The sequence below is a fragment of the Canis lupus genome, chromosome 20 (genome assembly GCF_003254725.2).
Source record: "Canis lupus dingo isolate Sandy chromosome 20, ASM325472v2, whole genome shotgun sequence".
Taxonomy (NCBI): Eukaryota; Metazoa; Chordata; class Mammalia; order Carnivora; family Canidae; genus Canis; species Canis lupus.
The window spans coordinates 39,122,919-39,138,581 of record NC_064262.1 but is presented as its reverse complement, the minus strand read 5'-3'; the positions used below and the strand labels follow the sequence as shown (position 1 = coordinate 39,138,581).

Below are 15,663 nucleotides of genomic sequence, written 5' to 3'. Positions count from 1 at the left end.
CTGAAGCTCAGGGGATGAAGCAACACACCCAAAGCCACACAGCTGGTCCGTGCTGAACCAGAATTTGAACTCAGCACAGTATGGCTCCCTATCTTCCAGGGCCTCCCTAATCCCAGGATGGATGTCAATGGCCAAGATTTAAAGTAGGAAATAAGGTGCAGACAAGGGCCACCCCTCTTTTATGACCTTTCCCAGTTTTGATAAGGGGCCCACCTTCTGCCTCCTCAAGCAAGCCAAAGCTGGGTGTAACTGGGAAGTTCTTACCCTCTCCCCAGAGCGGTCCTATCCTAGTCATGCTGTCCCACCCCAGGGAGCTTGGACTAAGTCAGGGCTGGGGGTGGGGAGGATGCCCACTTCCTCTGGGATTTGCTTCTTGCTAGTCCCTGGCTTCTCAGAGGCTCGAAGCTGCATGTAAATCGAATGTGAGTACTCAACCCGCCTTGACATGCTTTGGGCTGGTTCCTCACAGGTGCTCTGTGGTGAATCCTTTAGCAATGCAAATCCTCTCTGAGGGCTGTGCTGTGCAGGATCCGTGGCTACAGCAAGGAGGGGGGTTCAGAGGCCACCTCAGCAGCAGCACCTCCTTCTGAGGAGCCCCAGGGAGGTGCCCAGGCCAATATGAGCCACTCTGCCTGGTAAGCCTGAGTTGTCATGGGGGCTGGCCGGAGGAGAGACAAACCCGGCAGGGCTTATCACCGACAACATACTCTGCAGGTGTTTCCAACCTTCTGCAAATTCCCCACTAGCTTGCTCCCTCCCTCTCCATTCATTCATTCAGATGGTTCCTGCGCCAGGCTGCAGGCTGGGTCCCGGAAAGGGATACAGTGGTGGTCAGGGCAGATCTGGGCCTGCCCTCAGGAGCTTGGCATTCAAGCAGAAAGGATGGACGTCTGATCGGATTCAGACCCGATGAGTGGAGAGAAGAGGAGTCCAGCGAGCCTCGAGGGGTGGGATGCGTGCCAAAGGGCCTGACCCAACCCAGGGGTCTGGCCAGGTGAAGGTAGCACTGCAGAGCTGATGTGCAGTCCTGACAGGTGCAGCACGTGCAAAGCCCAACAGCTCTGCCCACAGCGACGTCCTGTGAACACACAGAACAAGCGTGAGCACCAAAGCAGGCTGCTCTCCCACACAGAGCCTGGCAGAATTCCCACCTCAAGTACATGGGGAGCACTTCCATGTACCGAAGGGTGGAGGGTGGTGGGCTCCTGACAGTGGGGAGATAAGGAGAGCAAGGCCCTTGTGTCCCCCTCTCACTGACTTGCAAGGGTATCTGCCCTATGTTTACCAGCCCAGTTCACATTCACCCAAGCCAGTCTGCCTCTCCCCATTTCTCAGATGAGAAAAACAGGGTTCAGAGTGGCTGCCCAGCAACTTTGTAAATTGGGCTTAACACAAGATTTCCTACTACTTGTCCCGATGGGAGAGGTGCTTAACACTTGGCCCCTACCCTCTGGGATCTCTCCATCTGGGAGAAGTAGGGCCCCGGGCTGCATGGGTCTGGAAGTACCCAGGGAAGGTTGGCCCTCTGGGCAGGGGAGAATGGGGAACAGACTGGCAGGGGAGTGCTCAGTCTCCATTTACTCATTCATTCCAGACTAACAACCAGGCCCTGGTGCAGAGCCTCCTGCCCTGGGCATCCCAACACTGCCCCATACTTTGTAACTTGTGACCTTGATACCTCCCCCAGTCACCCCCCTTCCCCGAGCCCCCTGGCTGGGGCCAGCAAAGAGCACTGAATCTCAGCTCAATGTACATTAGGGATTGGGAACAGTATTATTATCTGCACAGGCTAGATGGGGCTCCAGCAGTAAGACCCTCCTGCTGCCACTCCAGCCAGAGGTGCCCGCAAGTGCAAAGCACTCACAAATTCCCTGATGTTTTTGACTGTCACAAAAACTGTCACAAAAACACTACCTCCTGAGTACAGGGCCAGGCACATAGCAGGTGCTCAGAAAGCATTGGCTAAAAGACTGGATGCTCTATACTCACAACTAAAAAATCCAAGAAATATGATCCCATTTTAAAGATTAGGAAACTGAGGCACAAAAATGACTCAAACAAAATCATATTTGGGACTCTTTTTAGGACCCATAGCTTCTCTCCTTCTCAATTCCCACCTCCTTGACCAGGTTTTCTAGCAAGCAGCAGGCAGGTGCAACAAAGCCAGTAGAGTCCATGGCTCTGGGTCCCTCTGGAAGCCTCAGGGAGTCCCCACCCTTCTGCATGTTAGAGTAACGGCCTCCATACGCCACCAATCTGGAAATCACCTGTGAATTTATTTCCTCAGGCGCTGGCTCAGAAACCATGTAAATCACCCCCACTTAACGGCCTTTGGGATTGTTCCCTGCCACCCTTCTCCAGCTGCTCTGTGCCACGGAACTCAGTGCCGCAGGGCCCCAGTCGCAAGCAGTGCACAGCCCAAGGTGTCCTGGGTGCTAGGTGCACAGCAGGACACGGATGGAGCCTGCCTGGAGCTTCAGAAACTGGGCTGGATCTGTACGGGCAAACCCCTCCCCTACCACACCCCTGCCCCTGTCCTTGCGGGGGTGGGGGGGGGGACACGCTTTCTCTCAGAGGGAAGTGGGTGTGAGTGCTCTCCCCAGCCTCCACAGCCCTGTCTGGGGGAGGCTCAGGATCATGGGAATGGCAGAGACCCTGAGGACGCCTGAACTCCATCTGGAAAATGAGCCCTGCCCCACCTCCCCCACCACTACTGGAGGCAATGTCTCTTCACCCCTTGGATGCTGCTTGGAGCACCAGTCACGCATAGTTATTATTTATTCAGCCTTGCTTCCATTTCGTCTTCACTGACGGTCTCCCCCACAGACTGAGCTCCCAGAAAGCAGGCCCAGCACACAGCTAAGTGGACTCAGGCGGGAAGGGGTGGTCAGGAGGGGGGCTCTGAAACACGGGCAGGCTATGGAGTGGTCAGCAGGGTGCATGAGGCAAGAGCATGTCAGGAGGGAGTGGGGGCACTCAGCTGAGGAAGCCTGGTGATCTCCCTGAGACAGGCCACAGACTCTGGCCACTGGCCACATGCAGAGGAACCTGGGAACAGACAGCTTCCAGAGGCACCACAACCAGGAGACTCCCCAGAACCAGTATGCCAACCCCTACCCCTTCTGCCTGGAAGCCTCCATCTCCCTTGCTGTGGAGGTGGGGTGGGGTGGGGTGGCAGAGGGGAGGGTCCTGTGTTTACTTTCCTATTCCCTATGGCCATGCTTCTCTACCTTGGCTCACCTGGGTGGCTCTGGAAGATACTGGTACCTAGGCCCTGCCCCCACCCAATTAAATAACATAGTCTCATGGGTTCCTGGACCCCACCTCCCCCTCTCCCCTAAGGGCAGACCTTAGAGTCAGCCCCTGAGCTGGGACAATTCCTTGTGAGAGAGCCACAGGAGGGTGTGTGGAATGGCCTTTGCCTTTTGGCACCAGCAAAGCCAGGCCCATATGGAGGCCCTGTCCTAGACCTTAGTTACTCCAGCTTCCAAAGACACAACTAGCTTGGTCTGTAGACACCTGTGTAGACTCTGTTTGGTGAACATTTACTGAGTTCACTTACTGAGGAGTGGCCCTGCCCCTGCCTATCCCAGGCACACAGCCTCGAAGGGTAGGCAGCAAGGTCTACAGCAAGACAAGAATAGGGGAACCTTCAGGCAGCCTAGGGAGCCTCTGACCCACAAGGGGAAGTCAGGGGAGGCTCTGGGGAACAGTGACTCCCAGTCAATCACTAAGGGACAGGCAGAGGTCAGTTGGACCACAGGCAGGCCCTTTGCAGCCCATTTGACCACTCCCTGGCTTACTCCACGTTTGGCTCACAGTAGCTGTTTGTTACACCCCCATGGAAAGTGATGGCTGCTATCCTGCTATCCCACTCCTAGGCCCATGAGAAGCAGCCCCCCTCGGGCAGCCCAGGTGGCTCAGCAGTTTAGCGCTGCCTTCAGCCCAGGGTGTGATCCTGGAGACCCAGGATCGAGTCCTGGCATTGAGTCCCTCGTCGGGCTCCCTCCAGGGAGCCTGCTTCTCCCTCTGCCTGTGTCTCTGCCCCTCTCTCTCTCTGTGTGTGTCTCTCCTGAATAAATAAATAAACTCTTAAAAAAAAAAAAAAGCAGCCCCCTTGGCTATGGTCTCCACAGCACCAGCTTACAGGGGAGGACAGAGAGAAGAGCCACACAGATGGAGTATCAGGAGAGCATCATCCTCAGCTGAAGAAAGATCCATCAATCTGGGGGGGGGTCCCAGGAATAATGAGGACCCTGAGGCTCAGAGGAGGGCAGTGGCTTGCCCAGACTCCCACAGTGAGCTGGACACAGACCAAGGATAGGGTGGGGTAGGAGGACACCGACAGAGGGAGGAAGGGCAAGGGGAGGCCCAGTCCCTACAGCACAATCTCCTGAGGTTTCTGGGCACTTCAGCAGCCAGGGTCTGGCTTAAATACTTGACCTTGCTGCTTCTGAGTCTCCCATGGGTAAATCTAGGCACCACCAGGGATGGGTGGGAGTTGGGGGATGGAGCAGGTGGGAAGATGGAGGGTGAAGGGTAGGTAGAGTGGTGGGGGCAAGGGGGGAGTGAATCTAGGCTGTCCTGCTCCCCTGCTACTTGTCCACATGGGTGATCACAGTACTGTCAGCTCCCAGCTGGCTAATGGGAGAAAGCCTGAAGGAGGAGGTGGGCTGCAGGAGGGCCATGTGAGGCTGTGGCTGGGTGCTCAGACCTGAGTACTGGAGTAGGAATCCCACCTCCACTACTATCTGTGTGATTTCAGCATCACTCAGCCCTGCTGAACCTCAATTTTTCTTGTTCATGAAATGGGAATAAAAATGGATTGATCTCACTGGATAGGATACATGAAACACATTACTCAGGGCCCAGCTCATAGTGATTGGTGATGTGGTTAAAATAACCACTTTCCTAACAATGTTTCCTTGAGCATGGACATGCCCCTTCCCTTCCTTCCCTCCCACCTTCTTCCTCACCCCCATCCCATGTTTAGGCCTCTGGTCTGATCTTGGAGCAGAAATCGCTTCCTATTCTCCATTGCTCCCCGCTTCTTGCTAACAAAACCCAAGTCTGTAAGCATCTCTCCTGCCTCCAGCCCCAAGGTGACCCCATCCTTTGCTCAAGGGTAAATCCTGATTAGCCAGAGCCAATCACAGTACACTTTCTCCCTTGCCAGTGATTGGTTTAGAGTGGACATGTGACCCAAGTGCTAACCAATGAGTTGTGAGGCGAAGTTGGCTAGGGGCTTCTGAGCCAGGTTTCCTGGCTTCTTAAGAGGAATCCAGTATCTCCTTCACTCCTATTGTCTAGTACCTGTGATGCCTGGAGCTATGGCAGCCATCATGTTGTCACGAGGGGAGTTGGCCAAGAATAGACCCACTAAAAGTGAGGCCAGTCAGGCAGAGTGCAGGGGTGGACTCAGTCCTTAATGACAGCTCTGACCTCCCTATCAGAGGATAAAAGGACTAACCACAATGAAAAAAATCATCATGCTGTAGTCGCCATGGTGTATGCATAAACTCCTTTTCGTAGTAGTAGCCAAATGTATTCTTCAGACTCACATTTTGGAGGGGTAGTAGTCAGCCCAGTGCCTACTCCTGGAAGGGCCCTATACACTGGGGCATAGGGTTGTCAGAAAGGCCCACAAAGGGCTGGGAAGCCAGAGGCAGGCATGGGTGAGAAGGGCTCTTTGCCTCAGTACTTGGGTTGAACAGACCAGCCTGACAGAAGGATATGATGAGCAAGGGCCAGGAGGTACAAAGGCCAGAGCTCCTACTAGGATCTGCAAGTGGCTGGGCCTGGCTGGAGCCTGGAGCGTCACAGGGCTAGTGGCCAGAGAATAGAGCCAGCCCAAGCAGCCTCAATGCTGGCCTGGGAAATGGGGCTCTGCCCACAGTAGGCTTCTGGGGTACAAGGTCATCACTACCCCTCAGCAGGAGACACTGCAGCATGCCAGGGGGTCCAGGAAAAGAAGGGAAGTCTTCCAGGTTTTCCCCCCACCCATCCCAGCCTCAGCTCACAAGGAGAAAAGAGAAACGTCCATCTGTGACAGCCATCAGCACAGAAGCCTGTTTCACCAGCTCATTTCTCTTTTCTAATAAATGAAGCTGGGGGCAGGGCTGAGGTGGGTTGTTTTGTTGTTTGTTTGTTGGAACTGGTAGCAGCACCAGGCCTGACCTTTAAGGCTTCAAATACAGCATTTTAGGCGGCGCCGGCAGGCAAAGAACACGGGGCTGCAGAGGGAAGTTATCAAGGCTAAAATGCCACGTCAGGCTGGGAACTCGAAGCAGAGCAGGGGCCTCTACCCATCTCAGGAACACACCAGGCCATTCCTGCCTGCCTAGCGACAAAGCTGTCCTTTCCGAGGGTACCCTGAAAGCCTTGCTGACTCTAAAATGGCAGGGAGGCACCAACGTCTGTCCCAGAGGAAGACCAGGAGTTGGAGCCTCACACCACACAGGCACCTTGCTCTATAGGATTTGCCAGAGGAGGCTTCAAATTGCTCCTGCATCCCATGTCAGGGATGATGATGATGATTGTTTTTGTTTGTTTTTTAGAGAGGGAGAGAGAGAAGTGGAGGGACAGAGGGAGAGGGAGAGAGAGAATCTTAGGAAGGCTCCATGCCCAGCTTGATGCTTGATCTCATGACCCTGAGATCATGACCTGAGCCGAAATCAAAAGTAGGATGCTACACTGACTGAGCCACTCAGACACCCCAGGGATGTTTTTTATCAAGAGAACCAGTTGTATGTGATAGTGCAAGGACAGCTAAGCTGGGATCATTCTCTGAGCAGCCTGTATTGAGCACTGGGGACTGAGCCCTATCCACAGGGTTTGTGCAAGCGAAGACACGTAGGGCTTGAAGGTTCCTCTCTGCCATCTCAGACATCAGCTTCCTTGTCTTAAAATGGAGGTGCCTGGGTCCCCAGAGGCTTCTGTGGTTGGGATATGTCCTTCCCAAGACAAGGAACCATGCAAAGTCCATACTACCCAAGGAGACAGTCCCGCCCAGGCACCCTGCCCCCCAACCGGAACCCCCACTGGTCCTGCAGGCTCCAGAGGCCTTCTCAGTCACTTCTGCTTTTTGCAGAAGCCCCCTCCCAAAATGCCGAGGACATTGGGATACCCCAGTACTGACAACACACAGACCCTGAGAATGCCAGGAAAGCAAAACTTATGATCCGCTCAGCCATCAGAACCCACATCAGAACCCATCATATCAGGGCCAGAGCTCAGCTGGGCACACAACAGCCCCAAGGGCCAGCACCCAGTAGACAAAAACTCATCCTTGGAAGGAAGAGACTTCATGGGAGGTGCCCTAACTAGAGAAACATATGGGGATCATTGAGCTTCTGTACCCCAAATCATGCCAGCAACCGACTGCACAAATATCTTCCTAGGGGTGAGAACCCTAGACCTACAGCAGATGTTCCAAGGATGCCAGTCTCCCTCCCTTTGCCGTGCAAATGAGAAGCACCCACTCCAAGAGGGGGAAAATGCCAGCCCAAGGTCACACAGCAAGGGTTCCCACTCTCACTACCCAACCTCCCTGCCTACCCTTCACATTCCCCACAAGGGAAGGTCTGTCTGCAAAGATGCTTCACTTCATAGAGGACTCACCAAGCTCCTCTGAGTCCCAAGTCCTCCAGTGCATCTAAATACCACTCAATTTGCAAAAATTTGAATTCCAAGGATGCAGCCTGTGTGTTTCCTTCACAGACTGTCATCGAGCCAGTTGGTAGATGATCAAACTTTCCAGATCAGCCTTAACTCGGGCTGTTCCTGACATAAAAGTTTGCAAAACACTGGCCCTAACAACCAGGCTGCTTTAGTTCCTGCTGCCAGCATTTGCCCAGCCAGCTGTGGCATTAACTTCAAAGGCGGGTGCGGGAGGGGGCACTGAGAGCACGTCCTGGGTACAGAGAGATGAACCACGCGTCTGCATATGCACACATGCACAACACACACCCATGTTTGTGCTCCTGTTCATGCACACCTGCACCTATGTATACACATGAGCACATACATGCACACATACCTGCACATGTGCAAACAATATGCCAGCACACGCACACAGGGACACATATGCACATGCACACACACCCACACAAGCACATCTTCGTGTACAAGTGGAATTCACACAAGTATGTGTTCACGTGAGCATACCCAACACATGTGCACAAACACACACAAGAGCATACTCTTAGATACATCCACACACAGCCCAAGGCAAGGGCCAAGCACAGGAGGAAAGACACAGAAACTACAGCTGCGTGTCAGGTGCTTATAGGGCCTGGAGGTGCCAGGGGTGCTGTGGGTGACAGGAGAGGTTTCTGGCACTTGAGAGGGTGGGCCTGGCTGGGCTGAGAACCGTAGCAGATCAAGTCAGGATCCACACAACCTTATCATGTACTCCCCGGGGCCAGGCCCGTCCCCTGGGACCTTTCATACCCCAGCCCTGTGAGGCAGCACGCTCAAGGAAACCCTATTTTACAGATGAGGCCCCAAGACCCAGAAAGGCCGAGGAAGTCCCCAAGGTCGCACAGCTGGTGAGAGGTGTGACAGCCTGAGGGTGAACCAAGCAGGGCGCTCATTCAGAGAGATTTGGCTGGCAGGCAAGGAAGGCATCGAGGTGGGAGCCAGGAACCCACCAGCTACGCAGGGCAGTGAAGGAAGGCAGAGGGGACAACTCCCCCCTCTTCTCACCACTCCTTTCCTCTTCGTTTAACAGAGCCATTTCCAAGGTGGGGAGAGCTGGTTAATGACCAGCAGGGAAGATTTCCCATGCCCCTCCCTCTCTGCTAAACAATTAGGTTGATTAGAGCTCAAAGTGGGTCAGTCTGAGAAGCAGCTTCGAGATACCCAAGGTGTGGCCAGAGGCCAGTATGTGAGGTGCGTGCCCCTCCCGCTGGCAGAGGGAGGGTCTGGCGGGGCTGGGGGGTCAGGCCTCACTCTGCAGCGAGAACACAGCGTGAAGAGGAAAGGAAGACCCTGAGCCTATCTTCCTAGGACATGGGGATGTCAGTCAGTTGAGCCCTGGAAAAGAAACTGAGGCCCAGGTGGAGGAGAGGGGCCTTGTCCAAGGTCACTGGCATGCAAGCCACCGAGCTGACAGGATTGGGCTGGAAATGCCTTTGACAGAGGTCCCTCCCAGAACCAGGCTAACCCGAGGCAAGGGCCCCCAGGCCCCCCATGTGAAGCTTTCCCTCACCTAATCCCAGCTAGACAGGGTCTCCTACTCCATGAGGTTCCATTCCCCACAGGCTCAGGCACTAGCACACACAGCGGCCAGAAGCCAGGCGGACCAGCCCAGGCCCAGAAGGAGGGGGCCCAGCTCAGATGGGAAAGGGACTAGGTGGCCCACAAGCAGGATCAGGCCCAGGGACACCAAACCTATGACCTAAGTCCCATAGTGGAAGGGCAGGACCAGACAGAGTCAAGCCTCGGGGTTGTGCCTACATAAAGTAGGGCTCAGACCGTGTGGGCCTGAATGACAGCATCCTTGACTCCTTTTGGGTAGCATTACGAGATCCCTGTGCCCCCCCCCCCCAGGGGCATCCCAATCCATTGGTGGTCACCTGCACTGCCAACTCCCCCACCGACCTTAGCCACAGGCAACTCGGAAGGCTCTTTAGGTTACACAGAACAAGAGAAGAAGGGAAAAGAAAAAAAAGCAAAAACCACACATACACCTCCCTCTGGGAATACGAATATTGATTCTGTAGCTTCTTGTTTAGACAGTAGGCACCAGAGGAAAAAAAAAAACCAACCTGACATGAACAGAAGCTCGCCAGTTGGCTGAAGGAATTGTAGCCAGCAGTGGGAAAGCCCCCCACCCTTGCCTTCACAGTACCCCAGACCTTGATGTATCCTGCCCCCACCTGAGGCCCTAAGCCCACTCACTTAAAGACACAGGTCACCAGTTCCTGAGGCAGATCTCAATCTAGAAGACTGCAAGGACAGCAGCAGGGCAGGGGTACTGGAAGGGGAAGGAGAAAGAGACCAGCCCCCACCCACACACACCACTACCTGCCAGATAGGCTCATCCCACAGGCCTGCCTAATTTGACTCCCAAAACCTCCAGCTGGCCCTCGAAGAGTTTCATAGTCCCCCAGGCCACACCAGTCCTTGGAGCATGAAAACCGCTAAGGTCTATAAAGCCTGAGTCCTCTGAAGTCCCCACGGGGCTGACAAAACTCCCAACGGACTAGAGGATCCAGCCTCAGGTTTCCATTAACCACCCCCATGCCCTTTCTCTCCAGAATCATACTGGAATCTGGAGGGGGAGATGGCATTTTGGCATCTTGCACTGGGAGCCCCTCCTGCCCAACCCCCCATACCAGGCAGGTCTGGCTGATGACTCAAAGCCTTGGAAAAGAACACCTGAGTTGGGGGCCCCATCATCACGTGTGTATGTGTGGAAGAGGGTGGAAGTGGGCCGGCAGGGCAGCCTTGGGGCAAGGAAGAAGCCCCCCCCCCCGCCCGGCTCTTCTGAGACCTGGAAGAGCAAAGCGACAGTGCAAGAAAGGTTACAGCTGGAAGGCCTAGGCACACTGCCTCACAGGTCTTAGGCCTCTTCATTTTCATCCAAAGACCCAGGTTTTGGGTCCCCACCCCCAACTTCCTGGGCCTACTGCTCAGATGTGCCCAGGCCCCTGGCAGGGCAGCTAAGCATCTAGACAGATCAGTCCTCTCCCAGGGCTGCTTTCAGAAATTGTGGGGCTTTGGGCAGGGCCTTCATCTTTCTGAGTTTCAGTGTCCTCATCTGTGGAATGGGCATGAGCCCAGGTTTTAAGGCCAAGGGAGTAATGTATCTAAGGGCCTGGCCTGAGCTTACTGAGAGGAGGCCCACTATTAGCCTGGTGATGCTCCCCACCACAGTCAAGCTGGGCTCAGGGAGGGAAGGAGGGAGGTGGCCCAGAGTCTGTCCTCCAGGAGCTGATACCCTATGTAGGGTATAGTCTGAGCCTTTAGAAGGTGTGGGTATGAGACCTATGTAGGTGGGTACAACCCAGAAGCCTTTAGAAGGTGTGGGTATGAGACCTTGAAAGAGGTATTTAAACCCCTCAACAAAGCATGCAGTGATGAGGGGAATCACCAGCAAAGCAGGATAGGAGGTGCTCAGCCCTTGGGAACAATGTGAAAAGACTGGTGGGCAGAGGCCTGTCTGGCTGCAGCATTAGGGCGAGATGCTGACGTTTACAACAGGTGCCCCGGTGCCCACCCGTGGAAGCCTCCCCACCCCTCAGAGGGCTATGTCCCCTCACAGGAATTCTCACCACCAGCCTCTTAAGCAGGTTCTATTATCTCAGCTGGGGAAACTGAAGCAAGGTCATCCCAACAAGAGGGTCAGCTCTGGAGGCCAACGCTTGAGCCTGCTGGGCCTACACCTGACACCCAGCATGTCCCCAAACTGCCTCCTCTCAGGAGCTGGCAGGGTCCCCCAGACACATCTGAGGTGCCAGAAGCTGACGGTGCCCACCTGCATACAGGCAGCAGAGAAAAGGAGGCACTGAGTATTGAAGTATTCACTCTACTTGTAAGTCAGTCTCTCCTTGGGGACACCAGGGTGACTGAGAATCTAGAGTGAGATTCGCCCACAGATTATGAGGAGACTCATCTTAAAGAATGGCTCCCCCACCTCCTCAGGGGTTAGTCTGACATGGCTCACCAGAAGGAGGTGCCCAACAGGGGTAGGGCACAGCAGGAACAGCAGCCCGGGGTCTCTACACCAAGAGGGATGTGAGCCCTTGGCAGCTCTGCACACCAGTGGTGGTGGCAGCAGGCTGTGAAGTCTCACCCCTCCCTCCTGCAAAAGCTGCGGCAGGTCGTTGGGGAGATGGGGGACCCAGATGTGTGATGTTGCCTCCCTCTAACAGGGAGAGTCACAGGGAGGTGAAGGCGCGGGCTCCGAGGCCCAGACAGGCACACGTCACCCACCATTAACCATAGCTAGACTGACGCATGCCCCGTCGTGGGCACTCAGGAAAAAGAGCACGTACTCCAGCTGTCATTAATCTGCTAGGTGGGTTCAGACCCCTCGGGCCGCTCTCAGCTCCCCACTCACCCTGCCAGAGGAAGGGAGTGCTGGCCAGTGCTGTCACCATGACAGAGTGGGGCTAAGAGGGGGTGACCAGCCAGGCAGCTCAGCCTGGGGCTCCCACAGCACTCAGCCAGGGCCCCACAGAGCAGGCGACGGAGGAAGCCAGGGATGCCAGAGAACTGGGTTCAGAGGTTCCCCCAAAAGAGGCGGTCACAGAGCACTGAGAGGGATGGGCAAGGAAATGGAGGAGTGGGGCTGCGGGGGCCCCAGAGGGCGGCAGGGGAGGGGACCAGAAGACACATGGGAGAAAGACGCGGAGAGAGGCAAAGCAGTTGCCCTCGGCAGGCAGCGGTGGCCATTCGCCATTCAGGGCCACGGCGGGAGTGCGCAGAATTGGGAATGGGGAGGTGGGTAAAAGGGAAGAATGTGCTCTGACTCCTTCTCCCCCAACTTCACCCCCAAACACACGAGTGCACGGGTACACATCCATGTACCTGCTCTCATGGCCTCCTCGTTTGAAACCCCGATTTAGGTCCAGGCGGGGTGAGGGAGTTCCCCCCACCCTCTGCTGCCAAAACCCAAGCCCTGTCACCACTCCAGCGGCAACTCCTCTGCCCTCCTTGGTTCACTGCTGCCTCGGTCCACTCGCCTGATGGGCACAGAGCCACTCTGCCACAGCAAGCACAGAAATAATGGCCACCGGACCCCAAACCGACACTGGCTTAAAACCAGTGGCTCGCAGAGCTCTGCCAGACGCAGACGAGGAGATGACTTTCCCACCTAGGGCCCTCTCCGCCCAGGGGTCGTCACCCCAGTGCCATGACGATGAGGCTCCCACTTCCCATCTCAGAAAGCCACCTGTATCAAAGTCTCATCCTAGCCTGGCCGCTGACCCAGGAAGAGTTCAGGGAGGTCATCTGCCCCCAAGGCAGCCCCACGGCAGGCAGCCGCCTCAGCCTTTTATGTGAGTTCGACAAAAGCCCCAAAAGCCCCTGCTCCAGCTAGCCATGCAGGGGCCCTCACTCCATTCCCTCCCCTTCCTCCTTGTGAGGATCAATGGGCATCCGCATCTGCGGGACCAGGGCAGCTGAAGGGCGCTGGCTGTCACGGTAAACCCTGTGTGTCGTCGTCACATTAGTCACTTCCCCCTGGACCCTCAGAGCCGCGCAGCCCCCGTCCCACCCCCACTCTCGTTCTCTAATTATGGTTTGCGAGACATGTCCCAAACCCTCAAATTAGCTCCAACTCTACGGACAAGAGAAGAGCGTCCAGCTGGAAATGTGCCGCTGCCATCACACCCGCCTCATCCTCTTCTTGCTGGGGACAGAGTGACAGGTGTCCACTCTGGTCAGGGTCTCACACTGTCCTTCCAATGGAGACCCACGCAGGCCCAGCAGCCATCTGGTCCATTGCAGGTTGCAAGGAGAGGGGGCCAGGTGGGAAGAGGTGAAAAGAGACATCTATTTAAACCTTCATTCAAGGAGCTATAAAATGGCTAGGGAAAAAATATTGTGGCTTGGCTTTGAGGAAAAAAGAACAACAAAAATAATGCTTTTGCTCTTTTTTAAACATTGTTGCTAAAGTCCATTTTCATCACAGCAAATAAAAGACAATAACGCACCCACAGGCCCTGAACTTCCATATGATTCTCCTCTCCTTGAGCACCCCCTCCCCACAACACATACACACACACACACACACAAATCCAGACGGTTGACAGAGGACACGTCCGTGCGGCACCTGTAATTTGCCAACTGATCACCCGCCTGAGCACAGCCAGGCTGTATGAGGAAAGAAATGACGAGATGAAGAGACACTCAGCAGTGCCTTTCCGAGTTTGTTTTTCCCTCATCTGAGCGAACCTACCAGCTGGAGTCGGCAGGTTTTGAGGCAAAACCAGGGTCTCCTACCCTTGGGCAGAAATGGTCTAATGACGCAGAGTCAGCCTCTCCCCTTCCCTTAGGCCAGAACCTTCCCCTTGGCCACTAGCAGCCCAGCTACTCATTTCCCAAACCCCAGGCCTGGCTACTGGTGAAGTATCCCAGGGACAGGTGGCTCCACAGACCTGGAGACAGATAGCAGACAGCAAGGCAGTCACCACGGCCCAAAGCCACAGGGGTGAGAGGTGTCTGGGCACTGACCTAAGTCTCGGGCATGGTGCCCACAGAAATAGCTGCTGTCCTAGAGGCCACGGGCACTGAATGCCTACTCCAAGCCCCAGACACATCTGGCTGAGCTCATCAGAGGAGGATGCCCAAGTTTGCTGGCCCTTGGGGAGGGAGAGAAGGCTCAAAAGGACCATGAAAACCGGCAGAAGCTGGCAGGGCCAGGAGATGCTATTCCCTTGTTGGCAGCAGCAGCAGAGGCAGGCAGGGGTCCACCCTGCCATTCACTTTCTGCCCCCATTCCAGCACCTTCACCTCCCAGCTCTCCAGGGGACCCTGCCCTCAGGTGCAGCGAGGGGACAAGCACAAGGGACACTGACCCCCTCTGTGGCACTGGCCACAGCAAGAAGGTGCTTGCACCCTCTGCATTCAGTCCTTCCCGTCAAAGGAAAAGGCCAACGAAGACAGGTGTGGAGGTGTCCTCCGCCTCTGGCTCAAAAGCGCCGGGTTCCCCCTGGGGAGGAAACGTGGAGCAGACGCGCGGCTCCAACTCTGCCGGGCAGGGGTCGCCGGCCACCCCCCCACCCAACCTCAGGCTCCCCTCTCAGCGGGACAGCGGCAGGGCAAGCAGCGGGCAAACTCGGAAGCCCCCCACCCCATGCCGAGGTTTGCAGATCTTGCTCTGCCCCGTCTGGGGTGGGGGTGGGGGCTAGAAGGGGCACCGCGGGGAAGTTTCGCGACGCAGCCAGAAGCGCCGGGACCGCGGCTGCCACCGCGGCTGCCCGTCCTCGGGTCTCGGGGCCGCCGCCCCCGGGCGCAGCGGGCGGCCGGACCCAGCGCCCCGCCCCGGCGCGGGGAGGGACTGGCGCGGCCGGGGGCGGAGGGGCGCGCGGGGCTCGGCCGGGGTCCCGCGGCCGGCGAGGAGGCCACTTACGTGTGCTGCTGGGGGAAGCTGTAGGCAGACGCGCCGGGGGCGGCGAGCAGCGGCAGCAGCAGCAGCGGCGGCAGCAGCAGCAACAGCGGGCGCGGGGGCCCGGACGGCGGGCGCCGGGAGCCGGGGCCGGGCCGGGGGCCGCGGCCGGGCCAGGGGAGCGCAGTCGGCGCCGGGCCGGGCCGAGAGGCGCCGCAGGTCCAAGCCGGCACCGCCATGTTTCCATTCAAGATGCGGCGCCGCGGGGAGGGGGGGCGGCGGCGGCCGGGTGGGGGGGCGCGGGCAGCGGGCGGCAATCCGGCCTCTCCGCCTCCTCCGCCTCCTTCGCGCCGGGCCTCCCGGGCTGCACGGGCCGCAGCGCCTCTGCGGGCTGCGCGCCGCGACCTCCCCGCCGCGCCGACTCGAAGCGCTCTGAGCGCCCGGCCCGGGACCCGCGCTCAAATAGCGGCCGCCGCCAACCTGCCGGCGCCGCCCTCCCCCCTCCCTCCCCGGCCGGCCCGCCCCCGCGCGCCCCCGCCGCGGCCGCGCGCCCGCCCGTGCCCGCGCGCCCCTCGTCCCCGCGCAGCCCCGAGCCGGCCCTGCTG

General features: G+C 57.0%; 1 protein-coding gene across 1 annotated transcript in view; it reads right to left on the bottom strand.

The window, feature by feature from the left end:
• The window catches only part of CACNA2D2 (calcium voltage-gated channel auxiliary subunit alpha2delta 2), a 138,379-nt gene extending 123,044 nt beyond the window's left edge, over window positions 1–15,335 (bottom strand). Inside the window, exon 1 of the mRNA XM_049098208.1 lies at window positions 15,083–15,335. Coding sequence (XP_048954165.1) covers window positions 15,083–15,297 — 215 coding nt within the window. The 5' untranslated portion in view covers window positions 15,298–15,335. The remainder of the gene's footprint in view (window positions 1–15,082) is intronic.
• Window positions 15,336–15,663: the final 328 nt, after the last annotated feature.